This window comes from Pecten maximus, chromosome 12 (genome assembly GCF_902652985.1).
Source record: "Pecten maximus chromosome 12, xPecMax1.1, whole genome shotgun sequence".
Lineage (NCBI taxonomy): Eukaryota > Metazoa > Mollusca > Bivalvia > Pectinida > Pectinidae > Pecten > Pecten maximus.
The window spans coordinates 7,429,048-7,451,000 of record NC_047026.1 but is presented as its reverse complement, the minus strand read 5'-3'; the positions used below and the strand labels follow the sequence as shown (position 1 = coordinate 7,451,000).

General features: G+C 35.4%; 1 protein-coding gene across 1 annotated transcript; it reads right to left on the bottom strand.

The window, feature by feature from the left end:
• Positions 1–328: 328 nt before the first annotated feature.
• LOC117339416 (ADP-ribosylation factor-like protein 2) lies at positions 329–6,909 on the bottom strand. The gene is made up of 4 exons (XM_033900987.1): positions 6,704–6,909; positions 5,940–6,123; positions 4,838–5,016; positions 329–4,401 (listed from the first exon to the last, which is right to left on the bottom strand). Exons 1-4 carry the CDS (start codon positions 6,860–6,862, stop codon positions 4,228–4,230), a joined length of 696 nt encoding a protein of 231 aa, XP_033756878.1. The 5' UTR covers positions 6,863–6,909; the 3' UTR covers positions 329–4,227.
• Between the last annotated feature and the right edge of the window lie 15,044 nt (positions 6,910–21,953).

Here is a 21,953-nt window from a genome sequence, read left to right as displayed (position 1 = left end):
ATTTAACCAAGTACAGACTCTAGGTTAATATATCACAGGGCACTAGGTTACTAAATTAGGGCCATTGTTGGGAGAGGCAATTGAAAAGTAGAAAAATATTTTAAATATGACTTATTAAAATTAGAGTCATATGCCACAATTACTGAAATATCAAGGTAAGCGATGCAGACCCTCTGGGCCTCTTGTTTAATGAACTGTGATATGAATCTATTGTGGAAAGTATTTTAAACTCAAACTCCTTATCACCACAATTTTTAAAGATGAAACCTATTTTAGCATACTTTTTGTAACGTCATTATCTTAGTAAAGAATGACATGTATACATACACTGTTTTTTAACAAGTTTATTTCATGCGATAACATGTACAAATGTATAAATCAGTATCACAGGGTCCACATGTACAATAACTATGTATATAGGCTTCTAAGATTCAAAAAAAAAAAAAAATACAGAGAAATAATTATATTTTAAGACACAAAATCTTAAGTTAAAAATGTCACAGTTAATGAATGAAGTATGTAAAGGGAGATAATCCTATGTTAATTTCACCAAGAGATTTAACAAGATTGAAGGTCCATGATGCTGTGTACTAAATATTGATTTTACTGGGACTGTTCGCTATATATAAATATATGTCTCAGCAGGCCAGAATGTACAATTTAACAACATTATATGAAAATAAACAACAACACAGTAAATACATTGATATGAGTAATGTAGCTAATTAAGTTTCTACTGGCCCCAACACAACAGGCCAGACATTTTGACACACAGATTTCTATTCCCAGTTGGTGGAGATAAGGATGGACAGATGTCCAGTTGGGGTACATTTATAATATCGAATGTCTGGTGGAAGTCCATATACATTTTACTTATAATGTCCAATATCTGGTGTTGGTGCCAGAAAAAAACTAAGGCTATTGAGTAATGTTGCTTTTGAATCCAAGTACATGTACTCTATATAATTAATTCTTAATCAAAATGAAAGTGAAACTTCTTCTAATTTGCTCAATGTACTACATAATTTTATATAACACACAGTCACTATATGAGGAATGTCCTAGAGATCTTTAATAAATGCAGGAATTCCTACAGACAGAGGGATGGATTAGGAAATCACTTAGGATCCGCTGATCTAAAATAAACATACTCTGTAATGACTGGTAATAAAAGGAAAGTGAGCAGGGCCTATATATACTCATATAGTTTCCCACCACCCTCATGAACAAAATAATCTGTCCAGGGGTGGTTATAAAAGGAAAGTGAGCAGGGCCTCATAGAGTATCCCACCGCCCTCATGAACAAAATAATCTGTCCAGAGAAACCTTCAGTTTCACATCCTCTTTAATTTCAGAAGTGGTCAAGTGTAATCTTCGCGACCGTTAATCTTGACCGATGACCACCAAAATCCAATCAGGTTCGGAATTTGATGCTGTGATGTTATGATGTGAATATGAGCTAAATTTGTTCAGTGGTTCATGTGATACTGTGTACACAAGCTTTTTATTTTAATAGTGGTCAAGCGTGACCTTTGACCTTGACCGATGACTAGCAAAATATAATCAGGTGTAGACATTGTTAACTAAATGTGTTCATGAGACATCATGTACACAAGGTCATCACAGACAGAGGCACAGATGCACAAGAGGACACACAAATTGATACCCTCTTTTACCTAACGGGGGGGGGGGGGGGGGGGGGGGGGGGGTATAAAAACAACAAAGAAGAAAACAACAATTGTATGCATACATAATCTTGTGAAGTGATATTTCAGCTTCAAACAATATCTATGGGGCATTCTAATAAGAATTTAGGCAGCAGTATATTTGACCTTTTTAGACAAAAGTACTTTGCTGATATGCTCCCTGATAATAAGAAATAACCTTTTTTTTAAGAAAGCCTGGGATTACCAGATTCAGCATTCAAATATTTGTAAATGAATTATTGCTAAGGAAATATTATAAAATAAATTCTAACAGTACAGATTACGTCTGTGTATACTTTAGAATCTGTATACAAAGCATATGTATAGATCATAATATGTTTGGAGCTCCATGCCTCTGATATTTAATTTGTTCTTCAGATTTGAAGAATTCTAAGGGCATCTTCTCAGTATGTACTGATACGGAAAATGTCCTGCACTTCTTGTTTGCAATATTTCTCTTCTTATAATCTCTCTTACCAATTTTTTTTTTTTTATATACTCAGATATGATAACAATACTTACTAGATAGTGATTTGAAATAATTTTCTCGTTTATCATACATTGAACTACATTTCCTTTACAAGAGGAACAAAAATCTTGCAAGAGTAATGAAAAAAAAAATATTAAATTATTATTTGATAAAGTTAACATTTGTGCATTAGTTACTTAATAACAAGGTATAAATACTAATATCAACAATTTCACCTTTGGCTATCAAAGCTCACCAAACCATATATAAATACCTCATAACTTATCACATTGTGCAAGTGATTGTGCGATTCCAGTCTTCAAATAAATTGGCAAGTTTATTTACTACAATTTACAGTAAAACAACAGTTTCTCAATTTGCTTGTTAATTTATACATGATAAAACGACAGTCTTTGTTGTTTAGACTATGTAAATATACTGATACATTATTAAAAATTTCAACAGAACAACTAGCATACATTTCTACATTAAAATCACAACATCATGTGTTACGGGAAAAACCAGCCCGATGAATGGCACTTACAGGCCTTAAATTATAAATTATAACAAAGAGGGGAAAATAAGGGCCTAAAAAATAAGGGCCTCTTACAAAGGACAATTTAAACAGAAATATAAAAAGTTTCCTTGAATACGGAAGTTGTATTCCGCAGCTGTTCCGGTTCTACCAATTTGTAGAAGTTGTATTGATAATAACTGCATTATTTTTAATTTACAATATCAAATATGTTTGTCAACACTTCAAAGGGATGAAAATGAAACCTCTGTAGTCCAAAATGGTCCAGCAAATGTTAGAATTTCTCAAATGTCTGGACAAAGATTACGACTGTTGGGTGTACATAGATGAGAAAATGTACTGCAATAATGATATGCTGTACAAATTATATAATGACACTTTAATGGAACAAGGCTCACGTTTAATGGTCTGCAGTAGGAAATAAATGTACACTTGTATATATTTTCATAAATATAGCTAAATTATCTAGTTGGAGTACTGAGAGTACTACAAGCCAAAATGTTGATGGACTGACAAATGGATGAGGAATAGGATGAGAATTGGCAGGCATAGCATCATTTAATTGATTTAAAGTGTAAAGTTTTTTTATAAAAAAAATGTGCATGCCATCAAAACACTGATTTTATGATAATTTCAAATTGACACGAGATTCAAATTTCTTCACACACTTAAATAAAGTCACTAGAAAATACATTTCCGTAAGCATATTTCGAATGTAAAAAACAGAGATTTGACATTTGGCCAATATGAACTTATATACTGAATGTTCTAAGTAGATATGATTTTCTCTGCTGAGGAAGACATTAGAAAAATCAGATTTTTAATGTGTTAAAACTTTGATAAAGGCAATTGAAACACTGACTTCCCAAAAGTAAGCAGTCACATTTAGGAATTCATCTTAATTTCCATAATTGTATACATTTCCATGCACATTATTTCAGCATTGAGCAATTCAGCATACAGATAAATGCATAAAATAGCTAAAAACAACAACAAAAACAGGAAAATAAGTTCCTGCTTATATTTGAATTTATATTGCAATTAACCAGTTTTCAACTACTTCCATTTCAATTCAACAAATTTCATTCAAAAAAAAAAACATTCATAGATTACAAGTAAATTTAGTATAAAATTCTCTGTAACCATTTAATTGTTTCATGATTTCTATTTGTATACTACAGAATAATTTATTACATAAAATATAATCATAGATTCTACATTCACTGAGTTACTGACAATTTTTTATCATTTTTATTTAGTTTATTTTCATTTCATCGATATTCTTAAACTTCATATATTATGCTCTCCATAATCTAAACTTAAATACAATGTACATATACAATACATTTTTATATTTTTTTGATGAATTTTTTTCATGTTTATGAATATTAAAAAAAAAATTCTCAGTTTCTCTGAATCCTTTTATTTTAACCTGGATCATAAACCTGTAGATGGATTTTATCTTAACATCCATTTGATATATATACTTATATTAGAAAACTATAACTATTGCTTATTCAAGGCATTTCCAGAAGTTTCTTGTATGCAGCCCATATTCCTTTCCTTGTCCCACCTTGTGGTGTTTGTGTTCCGACAATTTTAATGTCTCTAGTAAACTTGTCAATCACAGCAGATGAATCCACCTGAAGATGCTGTTTAATTTCTGATAACTTCATAGCACCTTTGCAGTCCTGGAATTTAAAAAAAATTACATGATTTTAAGTTATGGTTCAATTTTGAATGTTATGATACTCTATGAATACTAACTTATAATTACCATGATAGTTTCCTGGCATATTAGATTCTCTCTTATACTATGCTGGATAACTTTTTGACTGACAACATATGTACAACTTTACAGTTGATAGCCAGTTTCCAGTTATGTTGCTAGCCAAACCATGAGGGATAAGAAATAATTTTGTGATATTTTCATTTGACTGATACTTATGAAATAACTTTTATGAAATTCACAATTTTATTCTATTATAGCCCACTTTTATTTATCAAATTATCTTTTTCATTGCACTTGATTAACAGCATTCAATACAAATAAAGAGAGGAGAAGAGAGGCACATAAAATAAACGAGATTTTAGTGACACATTAGAAAGTGTGTCGCCCACAGTTACCTGTTTATTTGCCACTATGAGAAGCGGACGTATCTCTTGATCATTTTGTAGAAACTTAATGAGGGCATCTCTGGATTCCTGAATTCTCTCACGATTTGAAGCATCTACTACCCAAACAATGTTGTGTATACTTTGTAAAAACTGTTTCCAGTATTCACGGCATACCACTGACCCTCCAACTGAAAGCAAATTCAAAGGATTTAGTATAGAACATTGCTAAATATACGACATTCTGATGAGTTACTCAAAGAGTGATCTGGCAGAGTAATGGTGTTCAGTTAGGAATGTCGACTCAACAATGACTATTGTGGGTGAAATGTAGGCGGTAAACCAGTAACTAATTAATGCTGACACAACAATGACTATTGTCGGTGAGATATAGGTGGTAAACCAGTAACTAATTAATGCTGACACAATAATGACTATTGTCGGTGAGATATAGGTGGTAAACCAGTAACTAATTAATGCTGACACAACAATGACTATTGTCGGTGAGATATAGGTGGTAAACTAGAAATTAACTAAAACCGACAGAACACCGCCTTCAGTTTATGAGACTAAACCTAGCAATAAGCGGAGTCTTGTAGGCAGTAAACTATAGCTAGTAATTAAAAAAAATTCATGATGGCAACTGAGAATTGATTGGGTGAAAATATGTGGAACCCAACCCTGCCTGAAAAAGAGGGTTTTCTCCTGAAAACTCCCACACTAAAACCCCTCACATGCTTAAATCTGGACCGAGGCACGGTGGTCTAGTGGTAGGAAGGTTCACTAGTTTAAGTCACGGCACAGACGCTGTGTTGTATCCTTGAACAACATACTTTACTCTGTTGTGTGCATAGTAACCTATTAACAATAATCCATGACATCATAATCTATATTATCTCCCATTGTAAATTATGACATCATACTTATGATGCCATGAGGCATTTGTTACTATGTTAAGCTTACAAAAGACTTTGTTGCATGTCTCCTTTTTTCTCACATGTGAACAACAGTATCAAAATTTTAGGTAAAGGCATTAGAGCTCTGTAGTCTGTAATACATTTCTAACTCACATTGTTATTGTAACACAAGTCTCCCACTATGAGACATTACTTACCGTCCCAGAAATCTAACAGAACTGATCCCATGTTGACACTTTTAACGTTAAATCCTACAGTTGGCCGAGGCTCATCATATGCTTTCCCATCTTTGTTGCCTTTACCAAAACACCTCACAAAGCTTGTCTTACCAGCACCATCTAATCCAATCACTAGAATCTTTTTACTGGGAGGATCCTTTGACTGAAAGTGCAATAGTAACACAGTTTATAATAATTATCACACATTGTACCAATATACATATAGGAACAAGAAATGTAAACCACTGTTACTGTACACTATAGAGCCAAATTGTTTCTGCACAGCATTTGTCTCTCACTTAATATAACATAAAATACAACAAACTTTGATAGGATCAAAGATGGTCTTGGAAATTGCATGAGAAAATCTTTAGTAATCGTTTGCAAATATATTACTTTCTTCATTTTCATTATTTGTGATTTGTTATTTTTTAATTTGAAGATTAAGATTGTCAATGAGCACAGGATACATAGAATCTAGTAATATCGCCTGTAACTTAATTTATCTTGGTAGGCCTATTGTTTGTTTGCTGTTAGATACTGTATTTTGAATGAATAATTCCTTAATCATAACTTAATCATATCAAGCGAAACTTCCAATGTCATTTTTATCATGAACTTGATGGCATACTTCTAAACGAATATGTCAAAATTGAGAGTATTTTTATTCTCAGTTTTGAGGATGCATAAGAGTTCTAACGCACTCAAGAACTGGTCGAGACACGTTCGGGTGATGGACTTACAAGGACTATAGATTCAAAGTACTCATCCGCTTCTTCCTCTTTTTCGATGAAGAGAAGTCTGTATATGCTGTAAGCGATGGCTGCTGTGGCTGCACTGGTAGCTACCGTAATAACCACACGGTTGGCATTCCAAGTTTGCTGCAACCAAACCAGTGCCATACTACGATTTTGTTGTCAGGATGTCACGTGATGACAATCAAAGTCTACGTCAAGAAAACGCTTCTTCTGAATCAATGAAAAACACAATATAAGACGGGCATTTTCTTGTTGTGTAGGCCTGTGTCTGTGTCTAGTGTTTAAAACTCATAAAGATCATAAGACCTGGTGTTTGTGAGTACCGTTCTCTTTGCGGGTACTGTGCCATCTCGGTAATCAGTACTTTCGCTTTACGTATACTTCACACTGATGAAATTGTTAGCGGATGCAACACTCACCGAATCGGATGACGGAATCAATCCGGACCAATAACATATAGTTTAATATAAAATTCCTTTTAAAATTCAGCCAAATTATAGAAACTTTAAACACATGTCCTACCAGATCTGTTATTGGGTAAGTTGAGGGCATATGATATATATGGTGTTCGAGATAACGCGGTTTGAACTTGTCAAAAACCTCTCAAATAGAAGGCAACGATTATTTTGAATAAGAAATAACAAAAGCACAGCGCAAAATGTGGTAAAAGGAATCATTCAATATAGGCCCAGCAATTTTTAACATTTTCATTAATTATGTTTTCCTTTTCACCAAAGCTGCTAAATTATATAACTATGCTGACGACAACACTCTTTCTGCTATTCGTGACAAAAGTTGTCGATATACATTTGTATATTGGAAAGTGATAGTAAAACATGAATTGAAAATGGTTCGCAGATAAACAGATGGAAGCAAGTCAAGACATTCAGTGTCAATGGATAGGTATTGGGAATAAATCAGTAGAATAGATTATAATTCATTGTAAAGAAGCAGTTGAGCTACTGCATGATTTTACTACTATAGATTCAATGCTGAATTGCTTTGTGCATCAAGACATCCACGTGCACAAATATAAATGAATGCTCACATTCGGAATTTTCTTAAACCACAGTTTCGGATTTTTGTTTATATTATTACACCATGAAATTTGGCACTTACCAAATTGAACTATGAAGAGTTCCTGGAAATGATTGGTACATGGTACAGCCACTCAACTCATTAGTACTCTTACGATTTTAAATGAACATTTTTATCCATCGTAAAAAAATCTAATTACTCTTCATTTTAGATGCACCATAAATTCTCGGGACACATAATTTCAGGTGCATGGTTGTAACGGTATTGAACACTTAGGTCCTGTTTGTTTATGTGAACAAACCGGTTAATCAGTTTTTAAATGTAATATTTCAAACAAATATCTTGAAGGACGTGCAAATGTTAATACAGGCCTTGAAAGTCTTTATCAAGGTCTGAAAACAATATAAAATCACAAGATCCGTCTTTATTTCATAAACGAACAAACCGGTCCAACTGGCATTAACCGTTTGGACCATTAAAACGAAAACGGCCATAGTTTCAGATCCCTGACTCTCACGGTAAGGAACACATAGTTTCATATCCCTGACTGTCACGGTAAGGAACACATAGTTTCATATCCCTGACTCTTACGGTAAGGAACACATAGTTTCATATCCCTGACTGTCACGGTAAGGAACACAAAGTTTCAGATCTCTGACTCTCACGGTAAGGAACACATAGTTTCAGATCTCTGACTGTCACGGTAAGGAACACAGTTTCAGATCCCTGGCTGTCACGGTAAGGAACACATAGTTTCAGATCCCTGGCTGTCACGGTAAGGAACACATAGTTACAGATCTCTGGCTGTCACGGTAAGGAACACATAGTTTCAGATCTCTGGCTCTGACGGTAAGGAACACATAGTTTCAGATCCCTGGCTGTCACGGTAAGGAACACATAGTTTCAGATCCCTGGCTGTCACGGTAAGGAACACATAGTTTCAGATCTCTGGCTCTGACGGTAAGGAACACATAGTTTCAGATCCCTGGCTGTCACGGTAAGGAACACATAGTTTCAGATCTCTGGCTGTGACGGTAAGGAACACATAGTTTTAGATTTCTGTCACGGTATGGGATACATTGCCAGTTGAGTACATGACAACCACATCTTTAAAGAGTTAAACATTTTATCAAAAGTTGTAACGGTGTTAGATGCAAGTGTTCTATACGTTGAAACTAAATTACCAACTTATACATAGCAATGATTCTGATGGCAGGAACTAGCCCAGACACATTTGCCCTCTTTGCAATTGCATTTTCTGGCTGTGATGCAAGCTTTATACTGCTGATACTGACACCTCCGTGAAATATGTTTGTCCGGAATATTTGAGTCAACCTACAATATCTTATCTAAAATCCCAAAGGTTATAACCTGACCTGTAAAATTGCTGATCGCTGACTGTTGGTAATGGGTCAGTCTCCATGTTGGTCACATCAACGCTAACCATATCCACAAGATCTTAATCTAATTCCGTGGTAGCTCAGTTTTCGAATTTTGAATATGAATATCAGGGTTGGAAAACATACCCTGGACATACACAATGAAGATATTAAGAAAAAAAAAAAAAAAAAAAAACATTATTAAGGAAGCAATTTTGTTTTTAGCACACCCATACACTAAATTATGAAATGAATAAAATTTAAAAACAAACATTTGATAAAATTTCCCGAGAACCTGTATCTATAAAGCATAAGCATCAGCATATTAATATTTATAAGAGTTCAGGGAAGATAAAAAAAAAAAACCTATAAGATATGGCCAGGACTAATAAATTACTGATGGGCTATTGACTGTTTTAAATCTGACGCATATTGTAATGTTTCACTGAAATTGAAAAATCTTGATGGTTACACAGGACAAAGACTTTCATCAAAATTTATTTATTTTATCAAATTATCTTTTCCGTTTATAGGATCTAGACTTCTATATATTAGCGACTTGTAATAAAATATTTAAATTTTGCAACCCCGCTATTACGGGCACTTTTAAAAATCTGTAACATTAAATATGTCTCTGTTTTTATTGAAGTTTAGTCAAATGTTAAAACAATGGTCATTGAAGGATATATTACAAGTGTTACATTGTACTGGCATAAGGGCCGCGGTGGCCGAGTGGTGTTGTCCCGACACTGTATCACTAGCCCTCCACCTCTGGGTTGCGAGTTCGAAACCTACGTGGGGCAGTTGCCAGGTACTGACCGTAGGCCGGTGGTTTTTCTCCGGGTAATCCGACTTTCCTCCACCTCCAAAACCTGGCATGTCCTTAAATGACCCTGGCTGTTAACAGGACGTTAAACAAACACAAACAAACAAACTGTACTGGTATCATACAGAGTTAAGGTTCTTGATGGTCAACGGGTCAACCTCGGTATTAATCTCACACTAACGGTATCCCGTCAACATCGGGGAGTTACATAAAAACTCTGACTTGAAGTTTGATTTTGACGTCATAAGCTGTAAGAAACTGCTAATATTTCTTCGAAATCAAAGCTTACATATCTTGTCTACATACTACGGTATCCTTACAGGAAAATCGTGTGGCAAAATTGCACGCATTTATCCATTTGAATGGTTCCAGTTCAAGGATGGTGCACTTTCAAACTCTTGAATTCTTTACCATGTTGTTGACTACTGTCTTTCTCTGTTGAACACTCGAATCTGTCTTCATTATCAAAGCAGTTTGTCCATTCCCTGCTTATTGTTTCCTTATATGATTGTGTTAAGGCAGAGTCTCTCCCAGTCCCAAAGTGTTTGTTCGCCACTAGTCATGATCTGGTCAAGTGCCCAAACTTGCATGGCGTCATCAATTTTTTTTTTCTGAGACAACTATTTCCTAAACAGATACATCTGTCATCTTTATAGCGTACTTGTAAGGTTTTCATATAAAATATATTATTGACACGAATAATCAAAAGTGTATATCAGATTGGTAGATTGGCTAACTTAAGTTTATGTGTGATATGCTGCAGTCCAACAAGTGCAATCGATGATTGCGAAGCTCACCGGCAGTAGCAATCACACTATGCACTCATTTTTTATTTATGTATAAACATGTCATTTTGAAATTGTACGTCACATAACATGATTCCCGGATGTCCAAAAACTTACCCAAAAAACTTTAAAGTGGGTTTTAGTGCCAAAGAAAAAGAGTTAAGTCTAAAAAATGGTAAAATGCCAATACAAAAAAACCCCTTTCCACTGCATGATTTTGCCATAACATCACTTCTGGACCTCTAATGAATCTATCAACTAAATAAGAAGGGCTTGAGGTGTGTACTTTTGGACTTACAAGCTTTCCCCAAAAACTTTGGAGTCTTGGGATGGAACACCGACGCCGACGCCGACGCCGACGCCGACACCGACGCCGGGGGAACAGCATCAGCTAACAGGTGCGCTAAAAAAGACCAAGTCTTGTTTTCAATTTGTTGATATTAACCCCAAACCGAGGACTTTCATATAGATGTATATCGATTTCATAGCCAAAGTGGTTTTGGCGATATTTTCTATTTTCCTTCCTGACCTAATACCCATAACCCATTGGCAGTCCCTGTGTGTAGTGTAAAGTGCTATTAACTATAGTTGTTCTAACTAGGATATGCTCTAGCGTTTGCTGAGATGCTGTCGAACAGACTACCCTTTAACTTCTAATAATCACTGAACATCTGTTTTGCATCACTGGTATCCAGGATCCACTATAGAATTGGCTTAGAACTACATCAACCAAATAGCGTTGATTTCTGATCCACTGGTCCAGACAGACAGGTCACCATTGGTTACCAGATTTCTGATCCACTGGTCCAGACAGACAGGTCACCATTGGTAACCAGATTTCTGATTCACTGGTCGAGACAGACAGGTCACCATTGGTAACCAGATTTCTGATCCAGACAGTCAGGTCACCATTGGTAACCAGATTTCTGATCCACTGGTACAGATAGACAGGTCAACATTGGTAACCAGATGTCTGATTCACTGGTCGAGACAGACAGGTCACCATTGGTAACCAGATTTCTGATCCAGACAGTCAGGTCACCATTGGTAACCAGATTTCTGATCCACTGGTACAGATAGACATGTCAACATTGGTAACCAGATTTCTGATTCACTGGTCAAGACAGACAGGTCACCATTGGTTACCAGATTTCTGATCCACTGGTCCAGACAGACAGGTCACCATTGGTAACCAGATTTCTGATTCACTGGTCGAGACAGACAGGTCACCATTGGTAACCAGATTTCTGATCCAGACAGTCAGGTCACCATTGGTAACCAGATTTCTGATCCACTGGTACAGATAGACAGGTCAACATTGGTAACCAGATGTCTGATTCACTGGTCGAGACAGACAGGTCACCATTGGTAACCAGATTTCTGATCCAGACAGTCAGGTCACCATTGGTAACCAGATTTCTGATCCACTGGTACAGATAGACATGTCAACATTGGTAACCAGATTTCTGATTCACTGGTCAAGACAGGTCACCATTGGTAACCAGATTTCTGATCCAATTGTCCAGATAGATAGGTCACCATTGGTAACCAGATTTCTGATCCAGACAGACAGGGCACAATTGGTAACCAGATTTCTGATCCACTGGTCCAGACAGACAGGTCACCATTGGTAACCATATTTCTGATCCACTGGTTCAGACAGACATGTCATCATTGGTAACCAGATTTCTGATCCAGACAGACAGGTCACCATTGGTAACCAGATTTCTGATCCAATGGCCCAGATAGATAGGTCACCATTGGTAACCAGATTTCTGATCCAGACAGACAGGTCACCATTGGTAACCAGATTTCTGATCCAATTGTCCAGATAGATAGGTCACCATTGGTAACCAGATTTCTGATCCAGACAGACGGGTCACCATTGGTAACCAGATTTCTGATCCACTGGTCCAGATAGATAGGTCACCATTGGTAACCAGATTTCTGATCCACTGGTACAGATAGACAGGTCAACATTGGTAACCAGATATCTGATTCACTGGTCGAGACAGACAGGTCACCATTGGTAACCAGATTTCAGATCCACTGGTCCAGACAGAAAGGTCACCATTGGTAACCAGATTTCTGATCCAGACAGACGGGTCACCATTGGTAACCAGATTTCTGATCCACTGGTCCAGATAGATAGGTCACCATTGGTAACCAGATTTCTGATCCACTGGTACAGATAGACAGGTCAACATTGGTAACCAGATATCTGATTCACTGGTCGAGACAGACAGGTCACCATTGGTAACCAGATTTCAGATCCACTGGTCCAGACAGAAAGGTCACCATTGGTAACCAGATTTCTGATTCACTGGTCGAGACAGACAGGTCACCATTGGTAACCAGATTTCTGATCCAGACAGTCAGGTCACCATTGGTTACCAGATTTCTGATCCACTGGTACAGATAGACATGTCAACATTGGTAACCAGATTTCTGATTCACTGGTCCAGACAGGTCACCATTGGTAACCAGATTTCTGATCCAGACAGTCAGGTCACCATTGGTTACCAGATTTCTGATCCACTGGTACAGATAGACATGTCAACATTGGTAACCAGATTTCTGATTCACTGGTCCAGACAGGTCACCATTGGTAACCAGATTTCTGATCCAGACAGACAGCTCACCATTGGTAACCAGATTTCTGATCCACTGGTCCAGATAGATGAGTCACCATTGGTAACCAGATTTCTGATCCACTGGTACAGATAGACAGGTCAACATTGGTAACCAGATATCTGATTCACTGGTCGAGACAGACAGGGCACCATTGGTAACCAGATTTCAGATCCACTGGTCCAGACAGACAGGTCACCATTGGTAACCAGATTTCTGATTCACTGGTCGAGACAGACAGGTCACCATTGGTAACCAGATTTCTGATCCAGACAGTCAGGTCACCATTGGTAACCAGATTTTTGATCCACTGGTACAGATAGACATGTCAACATTGGTAACCAGATTTCTGATTCACTGGTCCAAACAGACAGGTCACCATTGGTAACCAGATTTCTGATCCAGACAGCTCACCATTGGTAACCAGATTTCTGATCCAATTGTCCAGATAGATAGGTCACCATTGGTAACCAGATTTCTGATCCAGACAGACGGGTCACCATTGGTAACCAGATTTCTGATCCACTGGTCCAGATAGATAGGTCACCATTGGTAACCAGATTTCTGATCCACTGGTACAGACAGACAGGTCACCATTGGTAACCAGATATCTGATTCACTGGTCGAGACAGACAGGTCACCATTGGTAACCAGATTTCTGATCCACTGGTCCAGACAGACAGGTCACCATTGGTAACCAGATTTCTGATCCACTGGTCCAGACAGACAGGTCACCATTGGTAACCAGATTTCTGATCCAGACAGACAGGTCACCATTGGTAACCAGATTTCTGATCCAATGGTCCAGATAGATAGGTCACCATTGGTAACCAGATTTCTGATCCAGACAGACAGGGCACCATTGGTAACCAGATTTCTGATCCACTGGTCCAGACAGACAGGTCACCATTGGTAACCAGATTTCTGATCCACTGGTTCAGACAGACATGTCACAATTGGTAACCAGATTTCTGATCCAGACAGACAGGTCACCATTGGTAACCAGATTTCTGATCCAATGGCCCAGATAGATAGGTCACCATTGGTAACCAGATTTCTGATCCAGACAGACAGGTCACCATTGGTAACCAGATTTCTGATCCACTGGTCCAGACAGACATGTCAACATTGGTAACCAGATTTCTGATTCACTGGTCGAGATAGACAGGTCACAATTGGTAACCAGATTTCTGATCCAGACAGTCATGTCACCATTGGTAACCAGATTTCTGATCCACTGGTACAGATAGACAGGTCAACATTGGTAACCAGATTTCTGATCCACTTGTCTGGGCAGACAGGTCACCATTGGTAACCAGATTTCTGATTCACTGGTCCAGACAGACAGGTCACCATTGGTAACCAGATTTCTGATCCAGATAGACAGTTAACCATTAGTAACCAGATTTCTGATCCACTGGTCCAGACAGTCAGGTCACTATTGGTTATTTAGAGACTTTTTACACACTAATTAATGACAAATGACATTGGTCTCTCGTTATACAGAATTTAGGGACAAAAATAAGTGCTTGCTGTCCGAATTAGGGAGGTGTCCACAATAAACATGATAAATGTAGTGATTTTCATTGGGATATTCCTGGTCCTGTCTGTTATGGACTAGTGTTGGCTATATAAGTGTGTCCGCTATTACAGGTCTGAATGTTTTACAAGGAGATCCTGCCTCAAAATGACCTTGGCTTGATCAACTTGGCAAACAAACAAATTCTAGCAATGCTAGATCCTATGGATTTGCAAATAACGCTATTTTAAATAAATTTGAACCTTGTCATTGGAAAAGAGTCAAGAATATTCATATCTGGAAACTTTTCAGCACTCCATCCTTGGTACTTAAAAGCCTACCAGGACCATTATTGCTTTTACAGTTACTAAGACTTGGAAGATGCCATTCAAAGTAAGAAGTTGAGATGGATGGACGACAGAGGCTGCACCATACAATAAGCTTACTGGCACTCCGTACTCTGTAAGCTAAAAACCAAGAACAAGACAATTTAAAACAAGATTGTTGCATTTATTTCACTAATATTTATAGAAAATGAATCCCTCAAGCACCCGTACAATAGAAGTTGATAACAGAGTTAATATATGGCTTTAAGCATGGTGCTGGTTATAGTGTATGATTCCTGAAAACCCTGTACCAGGAAAGTCGACACAGGAAAATACGTGTCAGGCGAATTTGTCAACACAGAAAATGGTGCGCCAGGCAACTTATACACTCCAATCAAAATGTAATCATAGACAATAGATCTGCTCTTAATCATATTAGTTTTTAATGAAAATTAAATTATCAAATTTGATGCATTATACTGAAGTATGCTCCATGATAGGTTATTGAATTAAGCGCTGTGCTTGCTGGAGTTGGTGTGGGTACAAGTATTATAGCTTCATTATGTAATTTTATGTACAAGTTTAAAAGATTTAAAAGCTAGAGGTACTTTCAGGTCTTGCCGAGATCTCATACTTATAACCAGCCTTCTGTAACAATGTAAAAACAGGCACTTGATTACTCAAGTCCTCCAATATGTACATATCACAAAGGTCAACTGTGGGTCACAACACAAGTCAATGGGCTATCTTTAGTATTCACATTAAACAGATGTAAAACTGAGAAGAAATATAGGCCACACATCTTTGAAAAAAAAATAAATATTGCAACTAATCTCAGAATTTCATGGAGTCATTTCCGGTACTGTATCCAGAAAAAACTAAGATGATGCTATTTGTTTTTACAACACTAATATCAACTAGAACAGTTTCCGTAAAGAACTAAAATATCAAGTCATCATTCTGGTGATCTGCGTGTTATATAAATGTCCAAACTAAAATACATGTATTATATAATTTTTCTGATTCTGATTTTAAAATTAAAACACATGTATCATATAATTTTTCTGATTCTGATTTCAAAATTAAAACACCTGTTTTATATCATTTTTCTCATTCTGATTTCAAAATTTAAACACATGTACAGTGTATTATATCATTTTTCTCATGCTGATTTCAAAATTAAAACAGAAAACTTTCTCACTGTTAACTACAATTTCCTCTGGTTCTTGGCTCTCTTAAATGTCTAGATGTGTGCTACACTGGTTTCTTAACGTCCAATTGTGCTTCCAGAAACACAGGGATATGGCAGATTTTCCAATCCCACAGTCTATACATATTGCATATAATGAACTGTGAAATGGAAATTTGTTCCAAGTCCCTGTCATCAGAAATTACCCTGTTTATATCCAAGTAAAATACATACACAATAGTACTGTATATATAAGGATGGATGGGTATATTCTAGCATTAGATATAACTATTATATCATTATAATAATAATATTCTATCTCAACTTCTTTGATTATTCAATGTGAACTAATAACAACTGACTTTTATATTACAGTATTTTCAGTCTATAACAAGGTATACTAATATTTGTTAACTAATTTTCCTACAGGAACAAGATGCTGTAAGCATATTCATATCAGAGCATTGATGTTTACAAGATACAATCAATTATATCGTTCAATGGAATAATGAGCATGTGGCACTGTGCACATACTGCTCTGACAGATTAATATGCCTACAGCATTTCAATTAAATCTTATAAAACTTCAACAAGTAATAATGTTTCTAGGTTATCAACAACTACTCACACACCTTTACACCGCCATCCATTTTAAAGTTCCTGCACACTTTACAGAAATTATTTGGAAATTCAGATTTATATAGTTGAATACACATGTATTGTGTTTGTTGTCAGATTTTGGTTTGGTTTTATTTTGTTTAACGTCCTTTAACAGCCAGGGTCATTTAAGAACGCGCCAGGTGGAGGAAAGTCAGAGTACCCGGAGAAAAACCACCGACCTACGGTCAGTACCTGGAAACTGCCCCACGTAGGTTTTGAACTCGCAACCCAGAGGTGGAGGGCTTAGTGTCAAAGTGTCGGGACAGATAACTTCTATCATAATTTTTTTAATTTTTTATATGCTATCAATAGTCGATACAGTTACCGATGACACAGATCCTCGAAACATTTTTGCAATATTGTTCTTTTTAGATTTTGTTGATAGGGAGCATTTTTTCATAAAATGAAATATTTTTTGTAGGAATCATATACATGTAGTATAATGCTTTTTTTTCATCATTCTGTGCAATTTTGAACATTTTGGACAATAGGTCCCTCCACTGACCCTTAAACTTCACCGTGGTGGCTTATTGTCATAAGAATTTGATATTATCATTGATAAAATAATCTTCCAAGAAATTGCAAAGTTAAGGTTTCTGACATACTTATTATATTCAACGAGTCAAAATGATACAAGTTCTTTATGGATGGCAGTTTATGTCAAAGTTTGACATCAATCATCAACCTCAAAAATTAGAAAAAATATTATTTGTTCAACATATCTGGGAAATAACTTTCACATCAGAAGATACATGTATATACTAAAAATTAAACAAAAAACGTAGACAGGAACTTTTGTAGAGAAATTTTTCAAAGAAACTCTTGTGGCAAGATTCTAGTTCAGTGAGCAGACGACTGTCCGACCTGTGTATGCACCACAAATTTTACTCATTCAGATGGAAGACACAGCATTAGTAAGTAACTGTGGCAATGAAAGACTTCAATATTCAACATCCAATAAATAATCTCCTTTTATATAAGGCTTCGTGCCACTTCACTAATGGTAGTTTTTCTTAAACCAGTCATGTTTTCTTGCTTTTACAATTCCACACAAACAAAAGGAAAATATGAATATTGCCAGTACACCCTACATTTAACATTCCCTACTCTGGACTAGTATCAATTAACTCTTATTTTATCATCAAAATTACTGAAAAAATAGTATAATATATTCCTAATTGTTTATTATCATCACCGCCACCAGTTTCCACTGCAGGTTAATACTTTGTCCGAGTTTCCTCTAGCCCTAACACCATGTGTGGCCTACACCAGACATGGTGTTAGGGCCAAGAGAAACTTGGGCTAGTTACTATTGAACCACACATATTGGCTGAAATGAACAAAAACCTTATTATTTCTCTATTTTTTTCCCCCATATAATAGATGAATTTTACTCGTTAGTATCTAACACGGAAATTCAGCCTTAGTCACACAAGTCTCTCAGATTAAACACATCTTTCCATCTTTATCAAATTACATTGCATGCTTGTCCAACTTTTCTCAACAAAAGTGACTTTCAGTCAATATTAAACAAAATTGAACTGTATTTCACTGATAATCGAATTCTACGACCTCTTAATATTGACAAGCATACAGCATATCTTTATGAAACAAAACACTTATTTAGTACAGTATTAATCATGGTTCACAAATGTTTTAAGTTCATATAAAATTGGTCAACAAAAATAAGTACAATAGAAAACTCCAGAAATTTCTAATTTCAAGAATGACATGGCAATTTGAACATTTACTTCTAAGAGAATGTCACCAAAACATGAGCGATTACACCACATCCTGAGATTCACTAAGTTATGGAAATAAGTGTAGTTACTGGTGAGAAAATATCGGATAGAAAAGACCTTCAACTGTTGGAATGTGTTCTGTGATAAGGATACTACAACATAACAATGTGTTATAGGGAGAAATCATAGAAAACAACAAAATACAACAAAAATATTTATCCAAAATATCTTTTACAGTTTCTTGTTTCCATTGAACTGGTTTATATTTCCCCGTTGTTTATATAGGGGTTAACAACAGAATAAGCATAAAATTGCAGAAAAAGGTGATCCCGTCCCACAAAGTGATTACAAAAAGGTGTTTGTTTATATAAAGGTTACATATAAATCGTGCAAAATAAAATGTAAGAGAATGTTGAGCAAATAATAATAATAATAATAAAAAAAAAAATTGGAAAGGGGGAGAAAAAGTGAGGATGATTGCTTTTATGAATTGTGCATTACTAGGTTAGTAAGTAATTTCTTTAGCTATTCTTACAACATTTTCTGATCTAATTAAATATTAATTATGCATATTGATAATGTTCAAAATATGAAACATTGATTTCTTTTAATTTTATCACATCACCGGTCAAATTAAACCTTTTGAATCAAATTTCTCTGGAAAACTATCCATTATATGTAAACAGACTATTTTCCTTTTTTTTTCCCCAAGCTTCGGACAGAAAAGATGACAGTTATGACTAGGACATAAATGAGACGGTTCAAACTGCATGTCATGTTGATTAACTCTCATTCAGGAAGTTGTATGTAGGGGAGTCACGATCGCATTATCACATAGTAAATGGACCCACAGCAGTGCAGAATTAAAATCATTTACAGCATATCTCACAACATTAGCACCTACCCTCTCATTCAAAGGACAAGTCACATATTCATTCCAGATAGTGCAAGGTGCCAGAGAAAATGGAAGAGATTCAAATCATGCTAAAGCTAACATAAATTATTTGGTTTGTAAAAATAATCAGCACATTCATAAGCATTTAGGGCAAAAATTTCTAAGGTTTACAACCCAAATCAGATTTACTTACAAAAATTCTATATACAGAAAATAGAATAATTTCTTGAAGATATGTAATTAGAATAAATCATGAATCATGTTAATTTTATAATTAACAGTGACATTACACACTCATTTACGACCTCATTCCAGACACTGTAATACAGCAATAGGGATAAAAAATCTCAACATTCATAAATAATGCATTGCAAGCTATATCAGAAGTTATGTACAACAAATTTGGCAAGTTAAAACTGAAAACAAGACAGTTTGCTCTCCTTCAATACACTGAAACTTGGACTTGTAATTCAATGCTGAATACATAGCAATATTTACAGGATTATCTCCCTTATGTACATACTATGATGAACCAGCATAATAGAAATAAATTGTCAAGTAACATGTCTGTCTGACAGAACAATTCATTAAATGTTAAAACCAAACAGAAAAAAAATTCATGTATATAAGAGATCAACCATAACCTTTCAAACTTTAAACAATCATGCATTTTAAAATTTTTAAAACCTCACATTCACAAAATTTATAACTGCAGGAAGCAGTCAATGATTCAAAGGAAGATAATTACATTTAGCTTATTCTCCCTCAGTATAATTGGAATCTTCAAATGTTTTCCAACTAAAAACAGATATCTCAAACCTTTTTAGTGTGTAATCCTTCCATACTGCCATAATTTTTATGTTGTCATGGTTTTTGAAGTAAGCATCTTATATCATCACATTTATTGCTTATCTATAATCTACTTAAAATTAAATTATCTAAATGCACTATTTTTAGTGGTTTGATGAAATCACCTCAAAAGTAAATGTCAAAAAATAGGTCAATAACTTGAATAAATAGTTATCATTATCATTCATATTGATTCTTGCAAAGTATTGAATCTTCTCTGCATGTTCTAACTACTAATACAGCCATTCAGTATTGTAGTAATTGCTCTTATGTGACTGGTCAGTAATATACAGCACAGACATAATTCTATAGTTGGTTAAAAAGTTTCCGTTAACATTTAACAAATCTGTTTACAGATAAGGACAACTGTGATCATTCCGTTTTCTGTGAATTCAGCAAATTTGGTTGTGACTGTGTTTTTCTTTTTCTGCCTTTAGAGCCCTGCAAAAGACACTTCATAAATATCACTTGCACAACACAAAGTCACACATGAAAAATAATTTGTAAAATGCGAAATAGATTATTAAAAATTCTCTTGACAAGAACATTGTTTCAGAAAATGTTCATATATACATATTAGTTGGTGATTTGTTAACATATTATGCTTTTACAAATTGTACATGTAAAAGAGTCAATGACTATAGACTATAGCTTCGGCTTGATGCAAAATCATTGAAAAAGCTCAGACCTGACATGGTACGAAATGACAATTACATGTTATTCATATTTTGTGGGGTTAATTCTCATGCAAAAATCACAGTTACGAAAAATATCACAAAAACAGAACCTCACAAAAAATTCATTTTTCACTGTAATTATATATTATGACATGAACATGAATGTCACCAATCATCCCTGTCCAGTATGAAAAGTGTTCCACCACCTTTGTATTATCAATACAAGCCCTTCACAAACAAAGCCAATTAAATTGTAGACCCGGGGTAATGACTGTTATAACTGTAGTCCAAATATGAATGTCAATTCATTTGAAGGTTTTCAATTCCCACGAAAAATGTTAACATACATAAATGTACGTAATGAAAGGCTACTCCCCTAGAAATCTCAACTTTGTGAAATATTTATTTTATCTTCATTCTAACTTTGGACTGAAGTCTGAATCATGATCCTGAGTCCTAATGGATTTGGAATTCCTCAATAATTGAGCAGTTCAGAGGTACAATGGTTGTTGTGAAATGACAGGAAATGGTGATGTACGCTGTTTTATACACCAATCAAACTGTGTACCAACAGTAGTACATTATCTACTACTTCAGATAAAACAGGTACTTCTTTTTCATGCACAATTATTTCTACCTTATTCCATATAACATCATATTGTATTAATAGAAATGATCTTATTATCTTTGAATATTGTTCTTGTGGATGATACAGTCAC